Source organism: Suncus etruscus, chromosome 2 (genome assembly GCF_024139225.1).
Source record: "Suncus etruscus isolate mSunEtr1 chromosome 2, mSunEtr1.pri.cur, whole genome shotgun sequence".
Classification (NCBI taxonomy): Eukaryota; Metazoa; Chordata; class Mammalia; order Eulipotyphla; family Soricidae; genus Suncus; species Suncus etruscus.
The window spans coordinates 123,010,242-123,034,842 of NC_064849.1; the positions used below are offsets into that span (position 1 = coordinate 123,010,242).

Consider the following 24,601-nt stretch of genomic DNA (forward strand, 5'->3'; position numbering starts at 1 on the left):
AAGGATTGGGCAGGTGAGACACTAGAGGCATTGGTGGCTAGAAATGTTCATTGTTGAAGAGTGGTGTACATTGTAAGACTGAAACTCAAATCATGAACAACTTTGTAATCACGGTGTTTAAATAATAAGAAAAAATCATTCATTCTAGAGTCTCTAATTACACACTTTTAGACTTGATTGAATTGAGGAGGATCTAATGTTGATAGTAAGGAAAACATAAACTAAACAAATATTTAAAAGACCACATAGTAAATTTCCTGACATGTGACTATATCTGATTTCTGCAACTATATAATGTTAAATTTTTTTTTAGAACATTGGATACTGGTCTTTTTTGTTGTTGTTGTTGTTGTTGTTTTTTTGTTTGTATTGGGCCACACCCGTGTGATGCACAGGGGTTTCTCCTGGGTTATGGCGCACAGAAATCGCTCCTGGGTGAGGTGACCAAAATGATGCCGTGGGATTGAACTTGAGGTCTGTCCTGGGTCAGGCCACCTTCAAGGAAATATACCCTACCACTGTGCTCTCGCTCTGGTCTCGGATACTGTCTTATTTTAAAAATTTATTTAATATTTATATGAAAAGTTTTTTTGTTTGGGGATCACAGTTAGTAGTGCTCAGAGGTTACTGCACTCAGGAATTACTTCTTTTTTTTTTTTTTTTTTTTTTTTTTTTGTTTTTTTTTTTTTTTTTGGTTTTTGGGCCACACCCTGTGACGCTCAGGGGTTACTCCTGGCTATGCCGCTTCAGAAGTTGCTCCTGCTTCTTGGGGGACCATATGGGGACGCCGGGGGATCGAAACCGCGGTCCGTCCTAGGCTAGCGCAGGCAAGGCAGGCACCTTACCTCCAGCGCCACCGCCCGGCCTCCAGGGAAGTTACTTCTAATAGGGCTCAGGGAACCATATGGGGTGCCAGAGATTGAACCCGGTTGGACACGTGCAAGGCTAGTGGCCTACTACCTATCGCTTTCATTCTGGCCCTAATATTACATGGAAGTTGTATTAATTGCTTGGGCTGCTATTTTAGATTAATACCAACTGGGTGAACTTATGCAACTGATTTTATTTTTCACATTCCTGGGGCCAAAGTAGCTGAAGATCGAAGTGCTATCATTTCAGTTCCAGGTAAGAATATTTTGATTGCAGGTAAGTCCTGCATTCTGCAGTTTACAGAGTAATGACAGGGTACTCTGGAGCCTATATTTATTTTTATCATTTTTAATGAGTACTATTCCTGTTTGAGATCTCTCCACAGTCTTTGAGGTTAGAGGCTTTAACATGAATTTGGGCCTACCTAGTCCATAGCAGAATTATTTGGTAGAAATTGTGTACAATAATTTTGTAGTAGGAACAATATGAGCATTGAGTTAAAAGGAATAAAAAGGAATAAAAAAAAAGGAATAAAAGACACTCCATAAAACATTATAGGAAAATGAGTCAGTAATAGATTATTTTGTAAGCTGTTAGCATTGACAGAACAGTATTAATTATAACATTATGAGTAACATCTTTGATTCAGATAAAAAACTAAAAGTTGTATTTTTATTAATCTGATAGTTCCAGTTTTCATAATTTTTGGTGTGTTTTTTTTGTTTGTGTGTTTGTTTTTGTGTCACATGTGGCGGTGCTTAGGGGTTACTCCTGGCTCTTTGCTCAGAAGTTGCTCCTGGCAGGCTCAGGGGACCATATGGGATGCCAGGATTCGAACAAGGGTCCGTCCCAGGTTGGCCGCATGCAAGGCATATGCCTTACCACTGTGCTATCTCTCCAGCCCCTGTCTCATAATTTCTGATTAAATATTATCTATTAGAATTTTTTAAAAGATTTTGTTGGTACTAATGAGACACAGAGCCTACAATTATCTTTAATCTTTTACTGGGCCGCTGTATGATTCTTGAGAAAAATCTTTGAACTGTTCGCTTTAATTTCTGCAAGATAAAGATCTTAGAAATGTGGAATGATTATAAAATGTTTCAGATATCATGGTTAGATATTTTATATTTTAGCAAATTAAGGTCTCTATGATCTTGAAACCTCCATGTCTTAGGAAGTATTCCTTTATTCTATTATTCAATAGAACAGAATAGCACCCTTAGACAATTTCTTTTTAACTTGAGATTTTTGCTTTATGTTCATATTCATATAATACAATTTTCCTGTTAAGTTTTTCAATTAGGTCATTTTTAACAGAGAAGATAGAGTTATAATCCTTTGAGTTAAAATCTCTTGAGAAGTATTTATTAAGAAAAGAACTTACTTTCTGAAAAGCACTGATTACATAAGATGGATGTTTTATAAATGGATCCATTACTGGGTATGGATGGAAATTTTGCTAACTAAAAGACTGATGTGTTTGTGATGTAGCTCTTCTATAATTAGAAAATAACCTTAAAAAGGCTCACTTTCGAAAGGTGGTTATCTTAGAAAACAAAGCAAAAGCACATAATATAATTATAAAATAAACTGAATTTGGGACTGAGCTTACTTAAAAGACACTAATAGGCTGGTGAAACCAAGTTCAATAAGAATAGGAATAGAAAAAAATGGTTATGAATTATGTTTGAAAAGGAGGTAAATAAAATCAGCTTTTTTTTTTTTTTTTACTAGAAGTTGTATGGGACTTTTCTATTTAGCTGACAATTAATAGCCTGTGGTTATTCGCTTAATCTTTTTTAGGATGAATTTCACTCAAGGTTACGTTTTATTCGGAGAGGACTGGTTGCCATGGCGAATGCTGGTCCTCATGATAATGGCAGCCAGTTTTTCTTTACACTGGGCCGAGCTGATGAACTTAATAACAAGCACACAATCTTTGGGAAGGTTTGTATCCAGTTAGCGTAGCTTAATATAACACTATAATATACTTATTTAAGACCTGTCTTTAAAAAATATTTCCCTAGGTCATCATTATTAAGTTGATAGACTATATTCCTACTATAATACTTTGTGGGGAATCACTCAAATATTTTGTATTTCAAGTAAGTTGTTGGTTATTGCTTTTAAAAGTTTTCTATTTTTCTAAAATTATACTAGTGATGACAATTCCAGTGTCTCTCAGATACAAATTTTTATGTTTTTTTTATTCAACATTTAAGAAGCTTAAAAATAATACCATTTTTGATAACTTTGGTACTTTAAGTTGTGTTAAACATAAATCTTTTACTTGAAATGTTACTTTTAATAATAACTATTTAATAATGTTCATATTTAATGTCATATTAGGGAATTCCATTTTCATAAAATTTCAATACCTATTTAAGAAGAAATTGTGAAGATTTTATTTTGTCATTTCTCCTTTTTGGGGGATGGGAGGAAGCCCACTACCAATTGTGTTCAGGACTTACACCTGACTGGACTCTGGATCACTACTGGTGGGGCTTTGGAGACCACATGGGGTGCTGAGGATTAAATCCAGGTCATTGCATGCAAAACAAGCACCTTACCCACTGTACTATCTCTCTAGCTCCCATTCTTTCATTCTTTTATATATTATATATATATTTTATATAAATAATTTTTATTTTGACCATAGTGGATTACAAATCTTTCACAGTACTATTTCAGGTACATAGTGACATTGAATCAGGGGCATTTCCACCACCAATGTTGTCCTCCCTCCAATTCTGTTCCCAGCATGCATCCCATATCTTTCATTCTTTTTTTAAAAAATACATTCCCAGATGTTTTTAAGTCTTAGGTATTAGGACATAATGAGTCTATTAGCTCCCTCTGCTGGTTTAGAAAGAATTTCCATTTTCTAAGCAAAACTGGATTTTATGATGATGAAAGGGAAAAATCCAAATATAGTACAACAGAAAAATTGGTATTATTTTTAAACTCTTAAAGTTGAATGAAAAGAATTTATAGACTTTTCCATTATTTTAGTGTATAGTAAAATGTGATTTAGGTTTTAAGTATGCCCTATTATTTTGTCAAAGGTAAAATATAGCATGATGATGATAGCACGATGAAAGCATTATTGGTGTATAATTTCTTTTAATCACAATTTTCTTATCTGGAGAAGAGGATAATGATAATATTTACTTTTATATTTTAGAAGGTTGAATGAGCTAATATGTGGAACGCACTTAACATATTGTTACTATCTTTAACTATTATATCTGTCCTAAAATATAAATTTTTTGGGAGGGCCACACCTGGTGATGCTCAGGGATTATTCTTGGTTATATGCTCAGAAATCGTTCTTGGTTTAGGGGACCAAGTGGGACCCTGGGGATCGAACCCAGGTCCGTCCTGGGTTAGCAGTGTGCAAGGCAAACGCCCTACCACTGTGCTATCGCTCTGGCCCTAAAGTATAAATTTTTTATATGTTTGAATGAAAGCCTATCATTCAGTAAGAGGTTAATTAACATTAATTTTTCAAATTTTTTAATATATTTTCATATACATTTTATATAATTTTTATATATTTTCAAAATTTCTGCAAAAATTTTGATGAATTGAATTCCATTTGTACTTTTTCCTCTTAAGATGAAGTTAGTTGGTATGGAAAAAAATAAAGTTACCTGTTTATATTGTGTTTTGCAGATACTCTTTTTTTTTTTTTTTGGTTTTTGGGCCACTCCCGTTTGATGCTCAGGGGTTACTCCTGGCTATGCGCTCAGAAATCGCTCCTGGCTTGGGAGGACCATATGGGATACTGGGGGATTGAACCGTGGTCCATCCTATGCTAGCGCTTGCAAGGCAGACAGACACCTTACCTTTAGCGCCACCTTCCCGGCCCCTTGCAGATACTCTTAAATTAAATTTTCTTTTTTAGAAAACATTTTTAAAAGCCACATTTTAAAGTCTTTTTGCCATGACTTAAGAAAACTCATATAATATTTTACAACTAATTAAAACATTTTTAATAGATTACAGGGGATACAATATATAACATGCTGCGATTGACAGAAGTGGACATTGATGATGATGAAAGACCAAGAAATCCACACAAAATAAAAAGTTGTGAGGTATGAACATATTAATTATGAGACACAGAACCTGAATTGCCATTTAAGTGAAATTGATCATTAGTCATTTTTTATTTTTTCCTAGTTTTTGCATCACACCTGTTTATTTAGAGCTTACTCCTGACTCTGCTCAGAGATCACTCACTTCTGGCAGGATTTGGGGAGTCATATCTAGTTCCAGGTATCAAACCTGGATTGCTGCATGTAAGGCAAGCATTTTACCCACTGTACTTGCTTTCTAGTCCCTGATCATTAGGGTTTTTAAACTGTCAGATAAAATCTTTATGCTAAATTAATATAGCAATTCAGGTTTTCTCTCTAATTTATTTAGGAGTAACTTATGTTTAAGAAATTATTTTTTCTTTTATTTAAACACGGTTTCATAGTTGTTCATGATTGAGTTTCAGTCTTAATGTATGCCATCCTTCACCCATGAATATTTTCCAATACCACTGTTTCCAGTTTCTCTCTCATCTTTCCCCCTGCCTGCCTCTGGGCCATGCATTTTTACTTCTCTTTCTGTTCCTCTGTCTCTCTTTTTCTCTATCGCTCTCTGTCTCTCCCTTTCCCTCCCTACCTTTTCTTTTCTTTTAGATACTGTGGTTTGCGCTATTGTTCATGAAGGAGTACTGTGCATATCACTTATATCTCCTTTCAGCACCCAATTCTTGTCCAGAGTGACTGTTTCTAAGTATCATTTTCCACCTCTGCACTTCTCCATTATGTATTTCTACCATGGACTGGGCATCCTGGCCCTCATCTTTATTTTCTTAGAATAAACTTATCATACATATATTTTTTTCTTATATTCCACAAATGAGTGAGATTATTCTTTGTCTATTCCTCTTCCTTTGATTCATTTTAATCAACATAATACTCTCCATATCCATCCATGTATAAGCAAATTTTATGATTTTATTTTTCCTAAGAGCTGCATCGTATTCCATTATGTAGATGTGCAATAATTTCTATAACCACTCATCTGTTCTTGGACACTTGGATTGCTTCCAGATTCTGGCTGTTGTAAATAGTACTGTGATAAGCATTGGAGTGCAGAGGATTTTTTTTTGTTTGTTTTATTTCTGAGTTCTAGGAGTGGTATTGCTGGATTGTATGGAAGCTCAATTTCTAGTTTTTTGAGGAATATTTATATTGTTTTCCAAAAGGGCTGGTATAGTCGGCATTCCCATCAGCAATGAATGAGAGTCCTTTTCTCCCTATATCTGTGCTACCACTGCTTGTTGTTTGTGATATGCGCAAGTCTCTGTGGTGTGATGATTGTGTTATTTTGATTTGCATCTCCCTGATGATTAATGATGTGGAATATTTTTTTCATGTGCCTATTGGCTCTCTGTATTTTTTTTTTTGAGGAAATGTCTTCATTTTTCTCTCCAATTTTGGATGGGTTTAGTTTATTTTTCCTTGCTGAGTTTTGCCAGTGCTTTGTATATTTTATATATTAAGTCCTTATCAGATGGGAATCATTCTCCCATTTGTTTATCTTTGCTTACACTTGGCCAGTGGTGCTTCTTCCATGAATACAGCTTTAGCTTCAATGTCATGGAGTTTTCTGTCTACTTTTTCTTCTCTGTACCTTATGGTTTCAGGTCTGATATCAAGATCTTTAAACCATTTTGATTTGACCTTTGTACATGGATGGCATTAACTGAGGTCTGAATTATTTTTTCTTTAGGTAGTTGACCAGTTTTCCTTAATCCACTTTGTATTGTTTAAGAAAAATTTTAATTAACATAAAAATTTTTTTTGGTTTTGGGCCACACCCAGTGACGCTCAGGGATTACTCTGGCTCTGTGCTCAGAAATCACCCCTAGTTTGGGGGACCATATGGGACGCTGGGGGATTGAACTGCTGCATGTCTTAGGTTAGCACATGCAAGTCAAATGCCCTACCACTTGTGCCACCACTCCAGCCCCTAATTAAATATTTTTAATTAAAAGATAAAACATTGGTGATAATTCTATGAATAAAATACTCCATAAGGGAAAGTTAGATAATTAGGATTACTTAGTTCAATGAAAAGACTTCCTTGGTATCTTTAGAAGAGAACTTGATTTGGAGTTACAAAACCTGAGTTTTTCTTTCTTATTTTACTTATTATTATTTTACTTATTATTGAAGTTTTCTTGACTAATTTTCCCTTATATGAAATAAGAAGAAAATATATCATAGGATACACACACACATAGATTGTTGGGAGAATCAAGAGACCTTGTTGAAGTCTTTTCTATAGCAAATATAAAGGGTACAATACAATGGTTATGTTGAAAAAAATACAAATTGATGACAGTTCAGTTAAATACTACTTCAATTTTTTTGTGCAGTTCATAAAATGTTTTCAAACTGTTTCTTTTCATAGGTTTTGTTTAATCCTTTTGATGACATTATTCCAAGAGAAATAAAAAAACCAAAGAAAGAGAAACCAGAGGAAGAAGAAAAGAAATTGAAACCCAAAGGCACAAAGTAATCATAATATATATTTCTTCAGGTTAAGAAGCAACACTGATTTATTTAGTTCACTTGATTTCTTTATGGTTTTTTTGGTCTTTGGTTTTTGGGTCACACCCGGTGGCTATGTGCTCAGAAATTATTCCTGGCAGGCCTGGGGGACCATATGGGATGCCGGGATTCGAACCACCATCTGTCCTGTATCAGCTGCGTGCAATGCAAGCGCCCTACTGTTGTGCTATCTCTCCCACCCACCACTTGATTTCTTTTTTTTTCTCCCTCTCCCCATGTCTAGTTTTTTTTTAAATTAAAGATGAGACTATTTTTTTTTTGGGAGGGGTGTTTTGGGTCACACCTGGCAGCACTCAGGGGTTACTTCTGGCTCTATGCTCAGAAATTGATCCTGGCAGGCTTGGGGGACCATATGGGATGCGGGGATTCAAACCACCGTCCTTCTACATGCAAGACAAATGCCCTACCTCTATGCCAGGGGTGGCAAACAAGTTCAACACAAAGAGCCAAAATTTTAAACTGTGAGAGTCAGAGAGCCAGACCACACAGTGACCTGCCAAAACAGACAAACACACAAAAGCATATAATTTTAATAATAATATATTAAACATATTGCATTTTGCCATTTTGAGTGAGGGTAAAAATCCTGTTCGCCACCCCTGCTCTATGCTATCTTTCTAGCTCAAGGATGAGACTACTTTTAAGTTAGGAAATAACTGAATTATTGTGTTTTTTCAAATGTGTATTTTTTACATTTGTATATAGTTTTACATGGCTTAAGCCAAAGAGTTCCTGTCTTAGATGTACATATGAAATCAGTGTTAATTATAGAAAGTGTTTTGTAATTACTTGCAGTTATTAATATGAATGAGATGATAATAATTTATATTTTATTTTTTTCTAATTAATATGTTTTTTCCTCCAATATTGATGACAATATTGACCCCAGGGTACCTTGTGATCCAGGTAGTAGCCTCAGGTGCATTTGGGAGTAGTTTTTATTTACTAAAAGGTGGCTGATTTCAAGGGTCACTGGATAATTTTAAGGATAGGGTTGGGCCTTACCTGGTGGTACTCAGGGACTATTCCTAGTTCTATTCAGGAGTCACCATGGCACTGCTCAAGGCACGATATGTATGGTACCAGATAACATAGCTGACACTGCTATATGCAAGGCAAGTGTCTCATCTGTTATCTCTGGCTTATTTATTTCTGAAAAGGGAGCTTAGGTCAAATAAGTTGATAAATCTTTGATTAATAAATAAATGTTTAATATAAATAATATAGGTAGTAAAATATGATATAATAACTGAATGATTACATTTAAATTTAATGACTGAGGTCTGGAGACAGTACAGTGGGTAGAGTGCTTGCCTAGCTAGTTTAATCCCTGGTACCACAAATGTTCTATGAGCATTGCCAGGAGCAATTCCTGAGTATAGATAAAATCAGGAGTAAACAATCTGGGTCTAACCCAAAACAGCATCTAGAGAGGACAATGGTCAGATAATTTGATTTTTTTCACTTTTTATTTTTGTTATCAGAACTCATAATGATTTTTTTAGTTTTGAGTTTTTGGGCCACAGCCAGCGGCACTCAGGGGTTACTCTTGGATCTGCACTTAAAAATCGCTCGTGGCAGGCTCAGAGGACCATATGGATGCCAGGGATTAAACTCAGGTCTGTCCCAGGTGGGCTGTGAACAAGGCAAATGCCCAACCACTGTGCTGTCTTTTTGGCCCCTGAACTTAAAATGTTTTAAACATAAAGCTGGTTGTGAATTCTGGATTCTTTCTGACAACTTTTCTCAAAATGCAGTTTTATTTTTAAAATGTTTAAATGTTTCGTGTCAACAATATTCCTTATATGCTTTTTTATTTCATTAAAATAAATATCAGAGGTGTAAATGATAGTACAGGGGGTAGAGCATTTGCCCTGCAAGCAATCTACTCGGGTTCAATTTCCAGCATCCTATATTGTCCACGTAGCCATCAGAAGTCATTCCTGACTGCAGAGCCAGCACTTGGAGCACTGCAGGGTGTGGCTCAACATCCAAATTAAGCAATTTATATGTATTTAGATTAATATTCAACTTATTGAGCATTTAAGATAATTTAATTAAAATTTAGTTTAATTGAATTTCTATTAGTATATCATGTTAGTTGGAAGTGTTAAAATCAGTTTTAAGTATAATCCTGCCTATAGGTAACAAAATTTATTATTTATTCTGACCTTCATTTTCTTCATCTTGTGAAATGAGATACACTTCACTGTCATTAAGATTAAATGGAAGAAATATTCAAAATAGTCAGTAATGTAGATGTTCACTACAGATTCATTTCATTCCTTGAAGTTATACAGTATATATAAGCATTGTTTTATCAACTGTCAGATTTACTTCAGACATCTTAATAAGCAGTTAATGCTTTGTGTCCAAATAGCTATGTGTTTGATTTCCCTTTTTCTTTGATTCAACTGATTTACTTAATTTATGTTTTTCATCTTTTTTATTATTATTTTGGTGTTTGGATCACACTGGTGTTACTCAAGACTTTCTCATGGCTTTGTGCTCAGGGATCTTGGTGAGACTCAAGGAACCATATAGGATGCTAGGATTGAACCCAGGTCAGCTACATGCAAGGCAAATACCCTGTCTACTGAATTGCTCTGGCCTGGATTTTTTTTTTTTTTTTTGGTTTTTGGGCCACACCCGTTTGACGTTCAGGGGTTACTCCTGGCTATGTGCTCAGAAATCGCCCCTGGCTTGGGGGGGACCATATGGGACGCCGGGGGATCGAACCGCGGTCCGTTCCTTGGTAGCGCTTACAAGGCAGACACCTTATCTCTAGCGCCACCTTCCCGGCCCCTCTGGCCTGGATTAATTAATTTTGACCAGTTTATCTGTAGATGAAAGGTCAATCACTATATTCAGATACAGTATTTCATGATTACAATTTATCTTTACAAGAAGCTCAAATGTTGGATGTTTTTATTTTGGGGGCTACATCTGGAGGCTCTAAGGGTTATTCCTGGCTCTGTGGTCAGAAATTATTTCTGGCAGGCATGGGGACCTTATAGGATACTGGCAATCAAACCCAGGTTGGCCTACTTGCTGTGCTATCACTCTGGCCTTAAGGGGTGCATTATTTTGATTCATAGAAAATTTATTATGGATAATAGTTATTATTAGCATTGAAATTTCTTTTTTTGTGACAAATCTTTTTCTTTTCAATATTTGAGAAAGTTTCAATTATTTATCTTCCTTTATTGTCTTTAGTTTGAGTAATAATAGTGCTCAGGATTAGTTTTGGTTATTAGTCTAGTGCAGTATGTATAGCAGCTGTGGTCTGATGCCAAAACTTTGACATTATGATGATAATACACATTGTTAATGGTTCTGCCAAATATTGAGCAATATATTCCATTTAAAATAGATAATTATAATTTCTTCTTGTAAATACTGTTCTATTGCTTTATGAGTTTTATTCAATTTTTCATAATTTTTTATTTATTTATTAGAAATTTTAGTTTGCTTTCATTTGGAGAAGAAGCTGAGGAAGAGGAGGAGGAAGTAAATCGAGTTAGTCAGGTAAAACTAATTTGCCTTTCTTTTGATTCATAAAAGTGATTAATCTCTTTAATCAGTTTTAAAATCTACTCTGCCAGGTTCAATATGTTTTATAAGATACACATTTATTAGGTTCTTATTGTGATTATTTTGTGCCATACCTAGCATGCTCAGAGCTTATTTCTGGCTCTACACTCAAGAATCCCTCCTGCTAAAGATTGGGGACCACTTGTGTCGGGCTTTAAACTCAGGTCAGCCATATACAAGAAAATACTCCTGCCTGCTCTATCAACACTCTAGTCTCCACTAGATTTATATGGAATTGATCTGTAAAATTATTTGTTACTTTGGGGTCATTTTCCAGATATTTTAACCTGATAGCTCTTTCTTTTTTTTTTTGGTTTTCGGGCCACACCCGGCAGTGCTCAGGGGTTATTCCTGGCTGTCTGCTCAGAAATAGCTCCTGGCAGGCACAGGGGACCATATGGGATTTGAACCAACCACCTTTGGTCCTGGATCGGCTGCTTGCAAGGCAAACTCCGCTGTGCTATCTCTCCGGGCCCATGATAGCTCTTTCTTTTTTATTTTTTTATTTTTATTTTTTTTGTGGGTGTTGTCATACCCGGCAGCGCTCAAGGGTTACTCTGGCTCCATACTCAGAAAATCGCCCCTGGCAGGCACGGGGGACCATATGTGATGCCGGGATTTGAACCATCGTTTTTTTGCATGAAACACCTTACCTCTATGCTATCTCTCCGGCCCCAGCTCTTTCTTTTTTAATTGGGTGGAAATAGCAGTAAAAACTGCTTTAACTTTATCGGTTGAATTTTAATTGACTTTTGCTTACTTAATTTGCTAGGTGAAAATTCTATCTGGACTATAATGTTGGCTTCCCTTACTCATTATTCAGAATAGTTTTGGCAGTAATGTGAGCCAAATAGTAAACATTGTACTTAACTTTCTTCATTCAAAGTGGATTAAAGGAGCATCTTTAAGAAATGTTTGTTTATTTTTTTCATGCTGCATCCAGTATACTTGAACGATCTATTTGATACAATAGATTAAATTTTATCACTAAACTGTATTCTAAACTCTAGGAGATAGGATTGAATATCATCTGGACCCTCAAGCTTCATTCTAGGTTACCTTTGGAGTTACTACTGTATTAGATGTCAAAATTAAAGTTACCTTCCCATGAAAATTTTCTTTTATATGCCTTATTAACATCATTACTGTGCTGTCCCTCATCTCAGAAGTTAGTTTTAGATATCAAATCAGTGGTCTTGCCATTAATTATGATTCAGATTTATGCTTCTACACAATAAAATATTTACTATATTTTTTAAAAATACCTATTTGTAATCAGACAAACTGATTGTTAGCTCTGGAAATTGCCAGATGTCAGGTTTCCTTCCTACTTCTGTTTCGTTTTGGTTTTTTTTTTTGTTTGTTTGTTTGTTTTGGGGCCACACTAGTGATGCTTAGGGGTTACTCTGGGTATGTGTTCAGAAATCGCTCCTGGCTTGAGGGACCATATGGAACCCCGGGGGATTGAGTCCATCCTAGGCTAGTGCTGCAAGGCAGATGCCTGATGCCTTGTGCCACTGCTCCAGGCCTACCCTAATTTTTCTTTTTACCTGTAGTGTATTTTCTTCTTAGTATGCTCACTGTTTATTTATGGTTGATCCCTTTGTTATTTTAATCACATCTTGACTACTTCTTGCTCCTTCCATGACCCAATTCTCATTCAACTTAGTTAGGGACTTTTTGTATTATCTGTCTTTGGTTATCAAATTTTTACCCTGCTATGTTGTAGTGGTGCTTTCTTATCTATCTTTCCAAATATCTTATATAGCCCTTAAAATGCTGTGAAAGAGATATTATTCCTGTTTTATAAATGAAAAAAAATCAACGTTCAGGTTAAGTCACTTCTCCAAGCAACATGTCTAATGAGACAACAAGATTTCTTCAAGAAAGCAACCAAAGAGAATGTTGCATCAGTCGAAGCTAGTTACATGGTTAGTGAGATGATTGCTAAGGCAGGGAAACCATTCACAGAAGGAGAGTTTGTTGAAAAATGCATGTTACAGGCTGCAAGTATTATCTGTCCAGAAAAGAAAGGTCAGTTTAGCAAAATCATCCTTTCAGCCAACACTGTGGCAGAGCGCATTTCTGACATGTCAAGACATTTATCATCAACTGTGTGAGAAAGCCAAATGTTTTGATGCATACTCAGTTGCTCTTGATGAGGGCACAGATATAACAGACACTGCACAGCTCACAATTTATGTCCGTGGTGTTGATTGCAATTTTGAATTGACAGAGGAGCTGCTCACAATAATTCCCATGCATGGCCAGACAACCACTCATGAGGTATTTTGGCATCTGGGTGATTCCACTGAGAATGCAGGTTTGCCATGGAAGAGGTTTGTTGGAATAATAACCTATGGAGTACCATTGATGACAGGGAGGAAAAAATGAACTGGTGGCACTTGTTTAAAAACACTTGAAGAGGAGGGTGTAGAGAAGGCCATTGCTCTTTACTGCATTATCCATCAGCAGGCCCTTTGCAGTAAATGCCTGCCGTGTGACATTGTGATGTTTGTTGTTGTGAAATGCATCAACCAAATCAGATCCAGGAGCTTAAAGCACAGGAGGTTCCCGTGCTTTTTTAGAGGAAATGAAGTCAGAATATGGAGATGTGCTCTATTTCACCGAGGTATGTTGGCTCAGCAGGGGAAATGTCCTGAAAAGATTTTTTGACTTGAGAGAAGAAGTGAAAACCTTCATGGAGAAGGATGGGCATGCTGTTTCTGAGTTGAGTGATCACAAATGGCTCATGGACTTAGCTTTTCTTGTTGACATTACACATAAGCTGAATGTACTAAACAAGATGTTACAAGGCCCGGGGCAGCTTATCAGTGCTGCCTATGATAATGTGAGAGCATTCTCCACAAAACTTGTATTATGGGCCCAGGGAGATAGCACAGCGGCGTTTGCCTTGCAAGCAGCCGATCCAGGACCAAAGGTGGTTGATTCGAATCCCGGTGTCCCATATGGTCCCCCATGCCTGCCAGGAGCTATTTCTGAGCAGACAGCCAGGAGTAATCCCTGAGCACCGCCGGGTGTGGCCCCAAAACAAACAAACAAACAAAAACAAACAAAACTTGTGTTATGGAAATCCCAGCTCTCTCAGACAAACCTTTGCCATTTCCCAGCATGCAAGGAACTTGTGGATGCAGGCATACCATTCAGTGGTGAGAAATATGTTGATGCTATTTTTAAACTAGAGAAGGAATTTGATCAGAGATTTGCAGACTTCAAAAAGCACAGAGCCACTTTCCAAATTTTTGTGCACCCCTTTTCCTTTGATGTGCAAGATACCCCTCCTGTGTTCAAATGGAGCTCATTGACCTGCAGTGCAACTCTGATCTCAAAGCCAAGTTCAGGGAGATTAGTGGAAAAGCAGACAATCTTGGGCAATTTTTGAGAGAATTGCCCCCTAGCTTCCCTGGGCTTTCCCAAATGTTCAAGCGCACCATGTGCCTTTTTGGGAGCACATATTTGTGTGAAATGTTATTCTTCACATTGAACTTCAATAAGTCAAAGTACAGGTCTAGACTTAATGATGATCATCTTCAAGCCATACTGAGGGTCTCAACTGCTTCCTCTCTAAAGCCAAATGTGGTTCAGATTTGTGAGAAGTGCTGTCAAGTCTCTGGCAGCAAGGAATAGGCATAAGATGCCATGTTCAGAAGAACTGTTCATGATCTTCACTCAATGTTCTATTCATGTTCAGAAGAAATAATTAAAACTGTTAATAATGATGTTTGAGGACTTTTTTTGTGTGAAATCTCTTATGCGGCCCTGCCTCACCCCGACTTTGCCTCCTGTGGCCCCCAGGTAAATTGAGTTTGAGATCCCTGACATAAACAGTATAGTGAACTTGATATTTGAAAAGCAAATTATGTTAGCAACAGGCTGAAAAGTGCATTGATATGACAAATAGTGTGAGCTCTTAAATCTGAAAAAGACTTTAGTAAGTTCATTCTTCTTTGCAAGGAAAATTTTAACCAGCAATTTATTATCAAACAAGTATTATAATCTTAGTGTTTCATCATCATATTTCTTTCAGATAACTGTTTTTGGGAAATGCTATGTGATGAAATTATCAAGTATTTGCTATATAATTCAAATTTGTACCTTTAGGCTGATTTTCTCTATATTTCAACTGCCCATTAGACAATTCTCTCTGAATATCTCACCAGCTATGTAAGTCCTCTCCATGGCATGAGTCATATTTTCTAAACCTGTACTCAAAATTACTTACAGTATATTTTAAAAATTAAGGGTGTTAGGCCCCATCTCATATTAATTGAATCAGAATGGCCAAGGAAAGAATCTGGGATGGTTGTATTTGGATAATTTTCTGTGTAATTGCAGATCACTCCTGATTGTGCTGGGTATTAACCCGGGGTCAGCCATGTAGAAGAAAAATATCTTACTCACTGTACTATCTCTCTAGCCAGGAAACACAATTTTACTGCTTTGTTATTCTACATATCTATGCCTCATATTTTTCTTCTTTGTATATATTATTCATGTTCTTTTCCTACTGGAAATGTTCCATTTTAAGTCTGGATGTCACTCATATGCAAAGATGTGAAAGCTAATATTTAAAGTACCATCATTTTCTATGTAGCCTCTTTGTCTTTCTTAAAAATTCTCTCAATTTATCTTGTGATAAATTATTTTTTCCTTTATAAATTTCTCCCAATTTATCTTGTGATAAATTTTTTTTCTTTATAAATATTAATTCTGTATCACTCCACAAATAGTATGATTTTTTTTTTTTTTTTTTTTTGGTTTTTGGGCCACACCCGGCAGTGCTCAGGAGTTACTCCTGGCTGTCTGCTCAGAAATAGCTCCTGGCAGGCACGGGGGACCATATGGGACACCGGGATTCGAACCAACCACCTTTGGTCCTGAATCAGCTGCTTGTAAGGCAAACGCCGCTGTGCTATCTCTTTGGGCCCCAAATAGTATGATTTTGACCTCAGTTTATACTACTAAAACAATATATCTAACACTTTATGTTGTGTTAAAATATAGATTACTGGACTGTGAACTCCTTTATGACAAATTTTGTGATTTTTTTGAGTGACAGTTTATTAAAGTAGAAATTGCATGTTTTGGGTATCATTCAAATTCATACTGAAAGTTTATTTTTCATTAATACTCTGTAGCCATGAACAACTAAGTTTCTCTTTTATGTAGAAATGCATATTATTTTAAATTGTGATTTTAAGATATGAATTGTCCTGATTTGATACTTCATGGGATCTTAAAAAATGTCTTTAGAAGTTAGATACTTTAAGTGATGTAGATTATTGCTATTTTATTCTCAGAAACCTAAACATATCAAAATGTCTAATGTGATCTGATTATTATACAGAAGCTCACATCTTCAAGCTCAGTCTAGAGGGCTGGCCCAAACATCACTGGCAGTTGAGCTTCAGCCTCATTCATTGACTTACTGACCTTTGCAAGCATTCCTTAAGGTTCTGATTAGTATCTTGAACATCTTTGGAGAAAACATTATGTATACGTATGTTGTGACCCACCAGCAACCCTTTACCCATATGTGAGTAGAAGTTAGGGAATCTTCTACCTACAGAATTTTGTTGTTCAGAGTTATGCAAGTGGCCAACTCAGGTTTGATCCTTGGCCCCCCACATAATCCCCTCAGTGCAGAGCCTTAAGCATTAATGTATGGCTCCTAGGCCAAAAAAAAAAAAAATGGAAAGTTCATAAAAAAGGAATGATGGGGCGGGGTCGACGGGGGGGGGGGTGGGGGAGGGAGGAATGTTAGCTGTTGTGTCTATATATACTCGAGTAAAGAGCATTTTGGCTTGAGAAAAGAGAACAGCTACAAAGTTATTGAAATGTACTGGTTTAGAGGAAAGAACATTTCTCTAAAATGAATTAAATGAATTTTAAAGAGAATCAAAATGGAATTGTGTTTAGTTTATTTTTTGCATACTCATTTTAAGACTGTGAACACCCTTGAAGTACATTTTTGCTTTTAGTCAAAAGGAAGCCTTAGGAAAACGGAACTGTAGTAGTAGAAATCTTCCTCCTTGCTCCTTGTCGTATTTCCTATCACAAGACCATGGCAAATATGTGGTATATATTTTTATGGCTGCAGTGCTCACTGAATATCTTATTTGATTCCTCTTTTTGAACTGCTGTGGTGTTTAACCTTCTTCTTTTCCCCATCGTCTCTCAAACCAAGGACGAGAGCCTCTAGAATGATTCCGCTCATAGTCGGCGTAGTCGGTTTTTACCCCATTATATTACCTTTCTCTTCCTCAAACAAATCCACATAACTTGATCTTTCTAGCCCCGCCTCCCAACTAGAGGGGGAAATAATAGAGGCACCAAGACCAAACAGGTATAAGCCCACTAAGTAATTAACTAGACACAGAGGGGACCATGCATTCTAGCAGCCCCTAGGGGGAAGAGAAGGAGGATATGGGAGGCAGAATGGGAGCGGTTGTGGGAGGACAGTTCGGTGGTGGGAATTCCCCTGATTCAATGTAAATATGTACCTGGAATATTACTGTGAACGATATGTAAGCCACTACAATTAAAATAAAAATTATGTTAATAAAAGAAATATTGAACAATTATAGCAAATAGAATATATTTTAAAAACCTAGCTTTATTTAAGAATGCATATTAACTAGAGCCAAAGTAAAGATTTTTTTTCAGTGACTAAGAACAATTTATACTTTCAGAGGTTGAATGAAATGAAGTATTTCTATTTTTTTTTTTTTTTTTTGGTTTTTGGTTTTTGGGTCATACATGGCAGCGCTCAGGAGTTACTCCTGACTCTGGCTCTATGCTCAGAAATCTCCCCTGGCAGGTGCGGGGGACCATATGGGATGCTGGGATTCAAACCACAGTCCTTTTGCATGAAGGCAAATGCCCTACCTCCATGCTATCTCTCTGGCCCCTAAATGAAGTATTTCTAAAGGGCTTTAGATAACTGTTTCATTAGAAGCTTGCTTAGCAAGTTTCTTTTTTCATTGACTCAACAGGGTTAAGCTTTATTGCAGAACCTGTTTAACTGATCACAATTAATAACTGATAAGTCTGAATTGAGTCTTTATTTTATATGAAAGGAAAACCAAGAATCCCTTCTTGGCTTATGGATATCAGTGTGGGATTACAGACACCACTTCCTTCATCTCATTTATTCATATCAAGGTGCCTCTCCCACATGGATTCACTTTCTTTTGTTATTCATTTCAGTATCTTTCCACCGCCTGATAAAATATCTTTTCAAATAATAGAATTTAAAATTTTTTCAGCTCAAAGGGATCTAGTTCAACTTTCTTTTTCTATCATATATGAGGAAACTGAGACACTAGGTAAGTGACTTGCCAGACTGACTTCATTTCCTTTCTATAGGGTTACATGATATGAGGATGTTATAAAAACATAAGTTCAGAAAAGCACATTGTCAGAGTTTCTCATGATATTATGGAAACCATGAGGAAATGTGATACAGAAGATAGTACAGTCAGATGGATTTGTAGCTGATTAAATACTTTTGCCCAAGTAATGCTTTCTGTTCAACCTGTGTGATAATTTGAACTAGTAACAAGATATAATAATAGGAATATTAGAGAGTTTTCTACTTGAATAAAATTAACTAACAGGTATGAATACAGTGTTCTGTAAACTATAGTTCAATTAATAGTAAACTTTTATTTATTTAATTTGTTTGTGGGGCCACACCTGACTGCATTCAGATGGTACTGCTGGCTCTCTGCTTAGAAATCACTCCTGACAGGCTCAAAGGACCATATGGGATGTAGGAATTGAACTGCGTTCTTCCTGGTTTGGCTGCCTGCCGCTGTGCTATAGTTCCAACCCTGATAGTAAACTTTTGGAATAAGGAATAAAATACTGCATATTTTTGATATCAGATTTACATTTTTTAAACTCATATTTCAGAAGGGTACTGGCAAATTAAATACTCTAGGTAAAGGGAGGAAACCACCTCACATGGAGCTCCTAAAAAGCTGAGTGTCTCGGAGAAGAATTGAATGAAAATGTAATATGAGGCTTTGAATATTTGAATATTTTTTTAAAAGTCTGAACAATTCTTTTTGTTATATTGCTTCTTTAGTAGTTTTATTCTTTTTTTTTGGGGGGGGGCACACCTGGCGGTGCTCAGGGGGTTACTCCTGACTATCTGCTCAGAAATAGCTCCTGGCAGGCACGGGGGATTCGAACCAATCACCTTAGGTCCTGGGTTGGCTGCTTGCAAGGCAAACGCAGCTGTGCTATCTCTCTGGCCCCAGTAGTTTTATTCTTAAGTAATAATTTTATGCAAATGTCTGTTGTTTTAAAATTCCTGACTTTTTATTTATTTTTATTTTTTATTTTTTTAAATTCCTGACTTTTTATATGTAACAAATACAGAAGTTAAAAAATACTTCTCAAGTGAAAGCTTACAGTCATTTTCCTGAGGCATATTTAAAAGCAGTTCCACTATAAAAGTATCAAAGTAGCTGGTTTTTATTAATTTTGTTTTGTTTTCAGATCACAACTGGCAATGCTCAGGGGTTACTCCTGGCTCTGCACTTAGAGGGACAATATGGGTTACTGGGGTTTGAACCTGCTCTTGCTGAATGCAAGGCATATACCTTACATACTCTTCTCTAGATCTCTCCAGCCCTCTAACAATAGCTTGTTTTTAGTACAATGATTAAATTGAATAATTTTCACAGTGATACATAGTATTATTTTGACTAAAGAGTTTTATGTCTCACTATATGTAAATATAGTTATCATCATTATAATTTCTCATTAAGAAGTAGTTATATTAAAAGCAAATGTACTACTTTTGATAATAAAATTTAAGTGCCTCATCATATATTCTTATACCCTATAAAATTGGAATTTCCAGAAGAGTTGGGAATTGAAGGAGGGTATGGAGAGTATCTAATAATGGGATCATTTACAAAGGAATGGTTCATATTGATGTCCAGTTATAAACTGCTTACATGTGTTGACATTGTTGACTAGTCAGCAGTGATGCCATAGAGTTTCCAACATTGGTAGGGAAACTTAAGTGACTTCTAAGATATTTTTTTACTTAGATTATTTTTCTAATTTAGTTTCAAAAAATATGGTATCAGGGATTTTCAGAGAAATAGGAATAAGAATTGATGGCAAATATTTAAAAAATAAATTATGGTGGTTGGAGATATGGGAGGAAAAAATTAAAAAACAGAAACATTAAATTTTTCCCCATATAGAATCTAGCTAATATCTCTGCATATTGAGTTCTAAGAATTAATTTGTTAGTAATTGGTTCGTGGACCAGGTAGATAACTTTGGACTGGACCAAATGCTTTGTATATAGGAGGATTAGATACGATCTCCAGCATGGTCCCCCAGCATCAGGGAGGAAACCTTGGAACAACACTATGGAAGTAGTCCCTGAAAACTGCTGTAGCCTCAAAACAAACATATGAAAAAAAAAAAAACTAACAGTAAAAGAATTGGCTTATATGTGGGAACTCAGAAGAGTTGATGTTGCAGTCCTTCCCTCCCCTCCCTTCCTTCCATTCCTCCCTCCTTCATTTTTGTAACCTATTTCAAATAAGAGCTTTTTCAAAAGTTCTATATTGAAGTACAGTTATATATTAACGTAAGTCATAATACTAGAGTTAAAAATTCACTAATAACCAAATAATGGCCAATTATAGCGATGTACAGAGATACACATTTCATTTTAAATTACTGGTTATTTTTCTACATTTTACAGATAAGGAAACTTAATTAAAAGATATTTAGTGAATATTGTAGAGAGTAAGATATTGCTGTCTTGAGTGTGAAACATCTGACTGACTTTTGCAAGGTTTCTATATTATAGTCTTGTGAAACCTCAGTGTTCCTTTTCAACTGATTGAATGGTGGCCCCCTATATTTTGAAAGATAGTCTTACCCCAGACTACTGATTGTAATACATTGCATTATATCTATTTAATACTTCCCTTGCAAAATCTAGACTGACCTTTAGCAGAACAACTGAGACACAGGCATTAGAAAAATACAAAGTTTTCACATTTTGAACAGTTATTCTCTTTTCCTCTCTGCCTCTTTCTTCTTTTCTTTCATTTCATCCTTTTTAGTTTCCACAGTCTCACTATTTCTTTAATTTTTTTTTTGAATAGGAAGTACCAAATAATAACACCATTTCCCCACATCTCCTTTGATATTCAATTTTACTTAGAGTTTAGGATTTACTATGGAACATTTTATACTGAATTCACTCAGTATATTTGCTATTTTGTTCAGCAGCTAAACCTTATAGTTAATTGTTTTATGTATTAAAAATTATTTTGAAGTAAATGTAGTATTCTTCCTATAAAATTGTTTTCTGTTGTTCAAATAAAAAATTTTAATAGGTTATTCAGAAAGAGGCGGCATTAGAGAAAAGACATTGGAGAAATTTATTTTCACTTCTTTTGAAAATGCCTCCAATTTTTTTCCTCCTTTGTTTTTTTTTCTAGAAAAAATAGAATGAAATCTATTGGAGTGGAAAGTAAAAAAAATTGCTTTTGCTCATGTATTGAGTTTTAGTTAATAGATTTAGTAACAATTTGTTTTTCAAATAAAGTCCCCATAAAATAAAAAGAACAAATGGAAAAAATACCCTGAAGAAGAAATAGTAGTTATCCTTTCTCTCTGTGAATTCTGTAGGATTGAGCTCTGAAATCAGTACAATGTTTTGGTCCAGAAGAAGCTATAAGGAAATACTGCTTGGGCTTTTGGAGTCTGGAGTGATAGGACAGTGGGTAGGATGTTTGCCTTGCATACAGTTGATGTAGGTTTGATCCCCAGTATCCCATATGTCTCAGTGCTTGTCAGAGGTAAGTATGCCTTACCTCCATGCTATCTGTCCGGCCCCTCAGTATTGATTTCTGAGTTAAGAGCCAGGAGTAACTACAGAATATAGCAGCTTGTGGCCCAAAACAAAAACAAATAAACAAAAAAACTATTTGGACTTTCGGTATATAATTGTGGGACAGGGCTGGACTTAAGTCTTTTTTTGTGTGTGTGTGTATGTGTGTTATAATTGGTGATTCTATGAACATATTCCCCAAAATTTGGACAACTATAAAGTGATTAAATGTCTACCTTTATTATTCATAAACTTTGCTATGGCAGTCATTCCAATGTTCATAAAATCTTTATATTTCTCATTCTGAAATGCAATACCTCTTATTTTATTAATATCTTTATACAATTTGATTACAAGCATGATTATAGTTGGGTTTCAGTCATATAAAGAACACCCCCCTTCACCACTGACAAGCTTTGTAACTCTTGTAAATTAACTAATCTCAGTAAACTTAATTTCTCCATTTGTAAAATGGGCCTATACTTTTATTTGGAGATACTAGGAAATGAAATGTGGAAACACCATCATGAAGCACAGTGCCAGACACAAAGCATATATTAATAAATGAAAATAGGTGTTATTATTCAATATTTTGTATCTTCCCATTCTTGATTATATTTATGCATCAAACTATGTTAAATATAAGATGCATTTATTTTATTTTCATGTTCTGCAGCAAAATTTCTTATTATCTTTCTCCCCCTCCCCACCTAAGTTATATTGGTCACTAAATCACTTGACACCACGTTTTTTTTTTTTTTGTTCCAATATTAGGAAAGGGTCGAAATTATTTGCTTAGCTGAATATAAGTCACAATGAATATTTACTGCTTATAGATAGTAATCAGTACATTTATTTTGAATAATATATTTTGAAAGTGAAAGTATTTTAAGACAGATATTTTCAATTAATGAGGTGGGGTGGGGAGGGGGGAGATTTGGGACATTGGGGATGGGAATGTTGCACTGGTGATGGGGGTGTTCTTTATATGACTGAAACCCAGCCACAATTATGTTTGTAATCAAGGTGTTTAAAAAAAAAAAGATTTGTATTTCAAAGCTTTGACTTATATGGGAATTTTCAGTAACACATTTTTTGTTATTCATATCAAGACTGGATTTTATAAATTGACTAATTTATTCTTTTAGAAAAATGTTTGGTTCCCTCCTCTCATGATTGTATCCTATCTTTCTTCCTAGAGTATGAAGGGGAAAAGCAAAAGTAGTCATGATTTGCTTAAGGATGATCCACATCTCAGTTCTGTCCCTGTTGTTGAAAGGTTAGTATGGGGTTGGTATGAAACTGAGTTTTTATTTTCTGGCTCAAATTATTTTCTTACTTCCTTTATGAGTATGCACTCCTCATAAGCACATTTTTTTTACTCTTTTAAAATGTTTTAATAATGTAGGGTAGCAGATCTCTAACATAGTATAAAGAGGCACTTTAGTTGTAGTCACTCTTTCTGCTTTCTTTCTCTGTTAAACTATTTTTTATTTTAAATTACTAAACTTTAAAACCTTGAGATAGTTTTAATACTTTATACTAGGAAACTTTTTTTTCTAACAGTTTAATATTTAACTCAAAATTGCTTTGATAACTCTGAAGCATTTTGTCTCTAAATATATTGGGAAAGCTAAGCAGAATTGAAGGATATTTTGAAATTGTCTCATTTGAGGGTTAATCCATTGAATATTATTTCTCACATATAGAAGGAAAATTGTCTTACTATCTTACCTATTATTGCTTACAGTCTTCCTATCTTTGCTTCTTTGGGAGAAGAGAAAATTTCATGCTGTTCAATATAATTGCATATGATTTATAGAGTGAGTTCTCAATAGGGGACTACTATTGTCTGTCTTTAGCTCATTTTCACAAATGTTGTTTCGAAATAATCTCCTCTTAGGTCTTATATTTGAAGGATTTAGTTTCTAAAACCTAAGTACTTTAGGCCCATAGAAGAAAAAAAAATTTTTTTTTTTTGGTTTTTGGATCACACCTGGCAGCGCTCAGGGGTTACTCCTGATTCTGGCTCTATGCTCAGAAATCGCCGCCCTTGGCAGGCATGGGGGACCAAAAGGGATGCCGAGATTTGAACCATTGTCCTTCTGCCTGGAAAGCAGATGCCTTAGCTCTAGGCTATCTCTCCAGCCCCAGAAGAAATTGTTTTCTGCCTCTTGTTCCATTGTTAATAGAACTAGCCTTTAGGATTAATTTTGCTTTTAAAAAGAATCCTAGGGGCAGACTGCAGAGATAGTACAGGAAAGAGGGTTCTACCCTTTCTGCAGGCTTGGGTTCAATCCCTGGCATCCTTCATGGTCCCATAAGCAACACCAGGAGTAATGCCTGAGTGAATACCTAGGAGTAACCACTGAGAACTCCAGATGTGGCCCAAATCCACCCCTGCCCCCAAAAAAAGAAGTAAAAAGAATTCTAGTAAGTTTGTATATTTGCTATAAAGCATATATCTTATTCTGCTTATTAATAAACTATTTTTATAATATTCTCTTTACTCTGCAAAGAAATGTAAGTATAGTGGATAGAGTGCTTGCCTTGGACACAGCTGACCAGTTTCAATCCCTGGCATTGCCAGAAATGA

General features: G+C 35.6%; 1 protein-coding gene across 1 annotated transcript in view; it reads left to right on the top strand.

Annotated features, from left to right (window-relative positions):
* CWC27 (CWC27 spliceosome associated cyclophilin) overlaps positions 1-24,601 on the top strand; it is a 253,087-nt gene that overhangs the window by 19,434 nt on the left and 209,052 nt on the right. Inside the window, 5 exon segments of the mRNA XM_049769065.1 lie at positions 2,677-2,820; positions 4,875-4,973; positions 7,351-7,454; positions 10,970-11,039; positions 23,205-23,284. Coding sequence (XP_049625022.1) covers positions 2,677-2,820; positions 4,875-4,973; positions 7,351-7,454; positions 10,970-11,039; positions 23,205-23,284 — 497 coding nt within the window.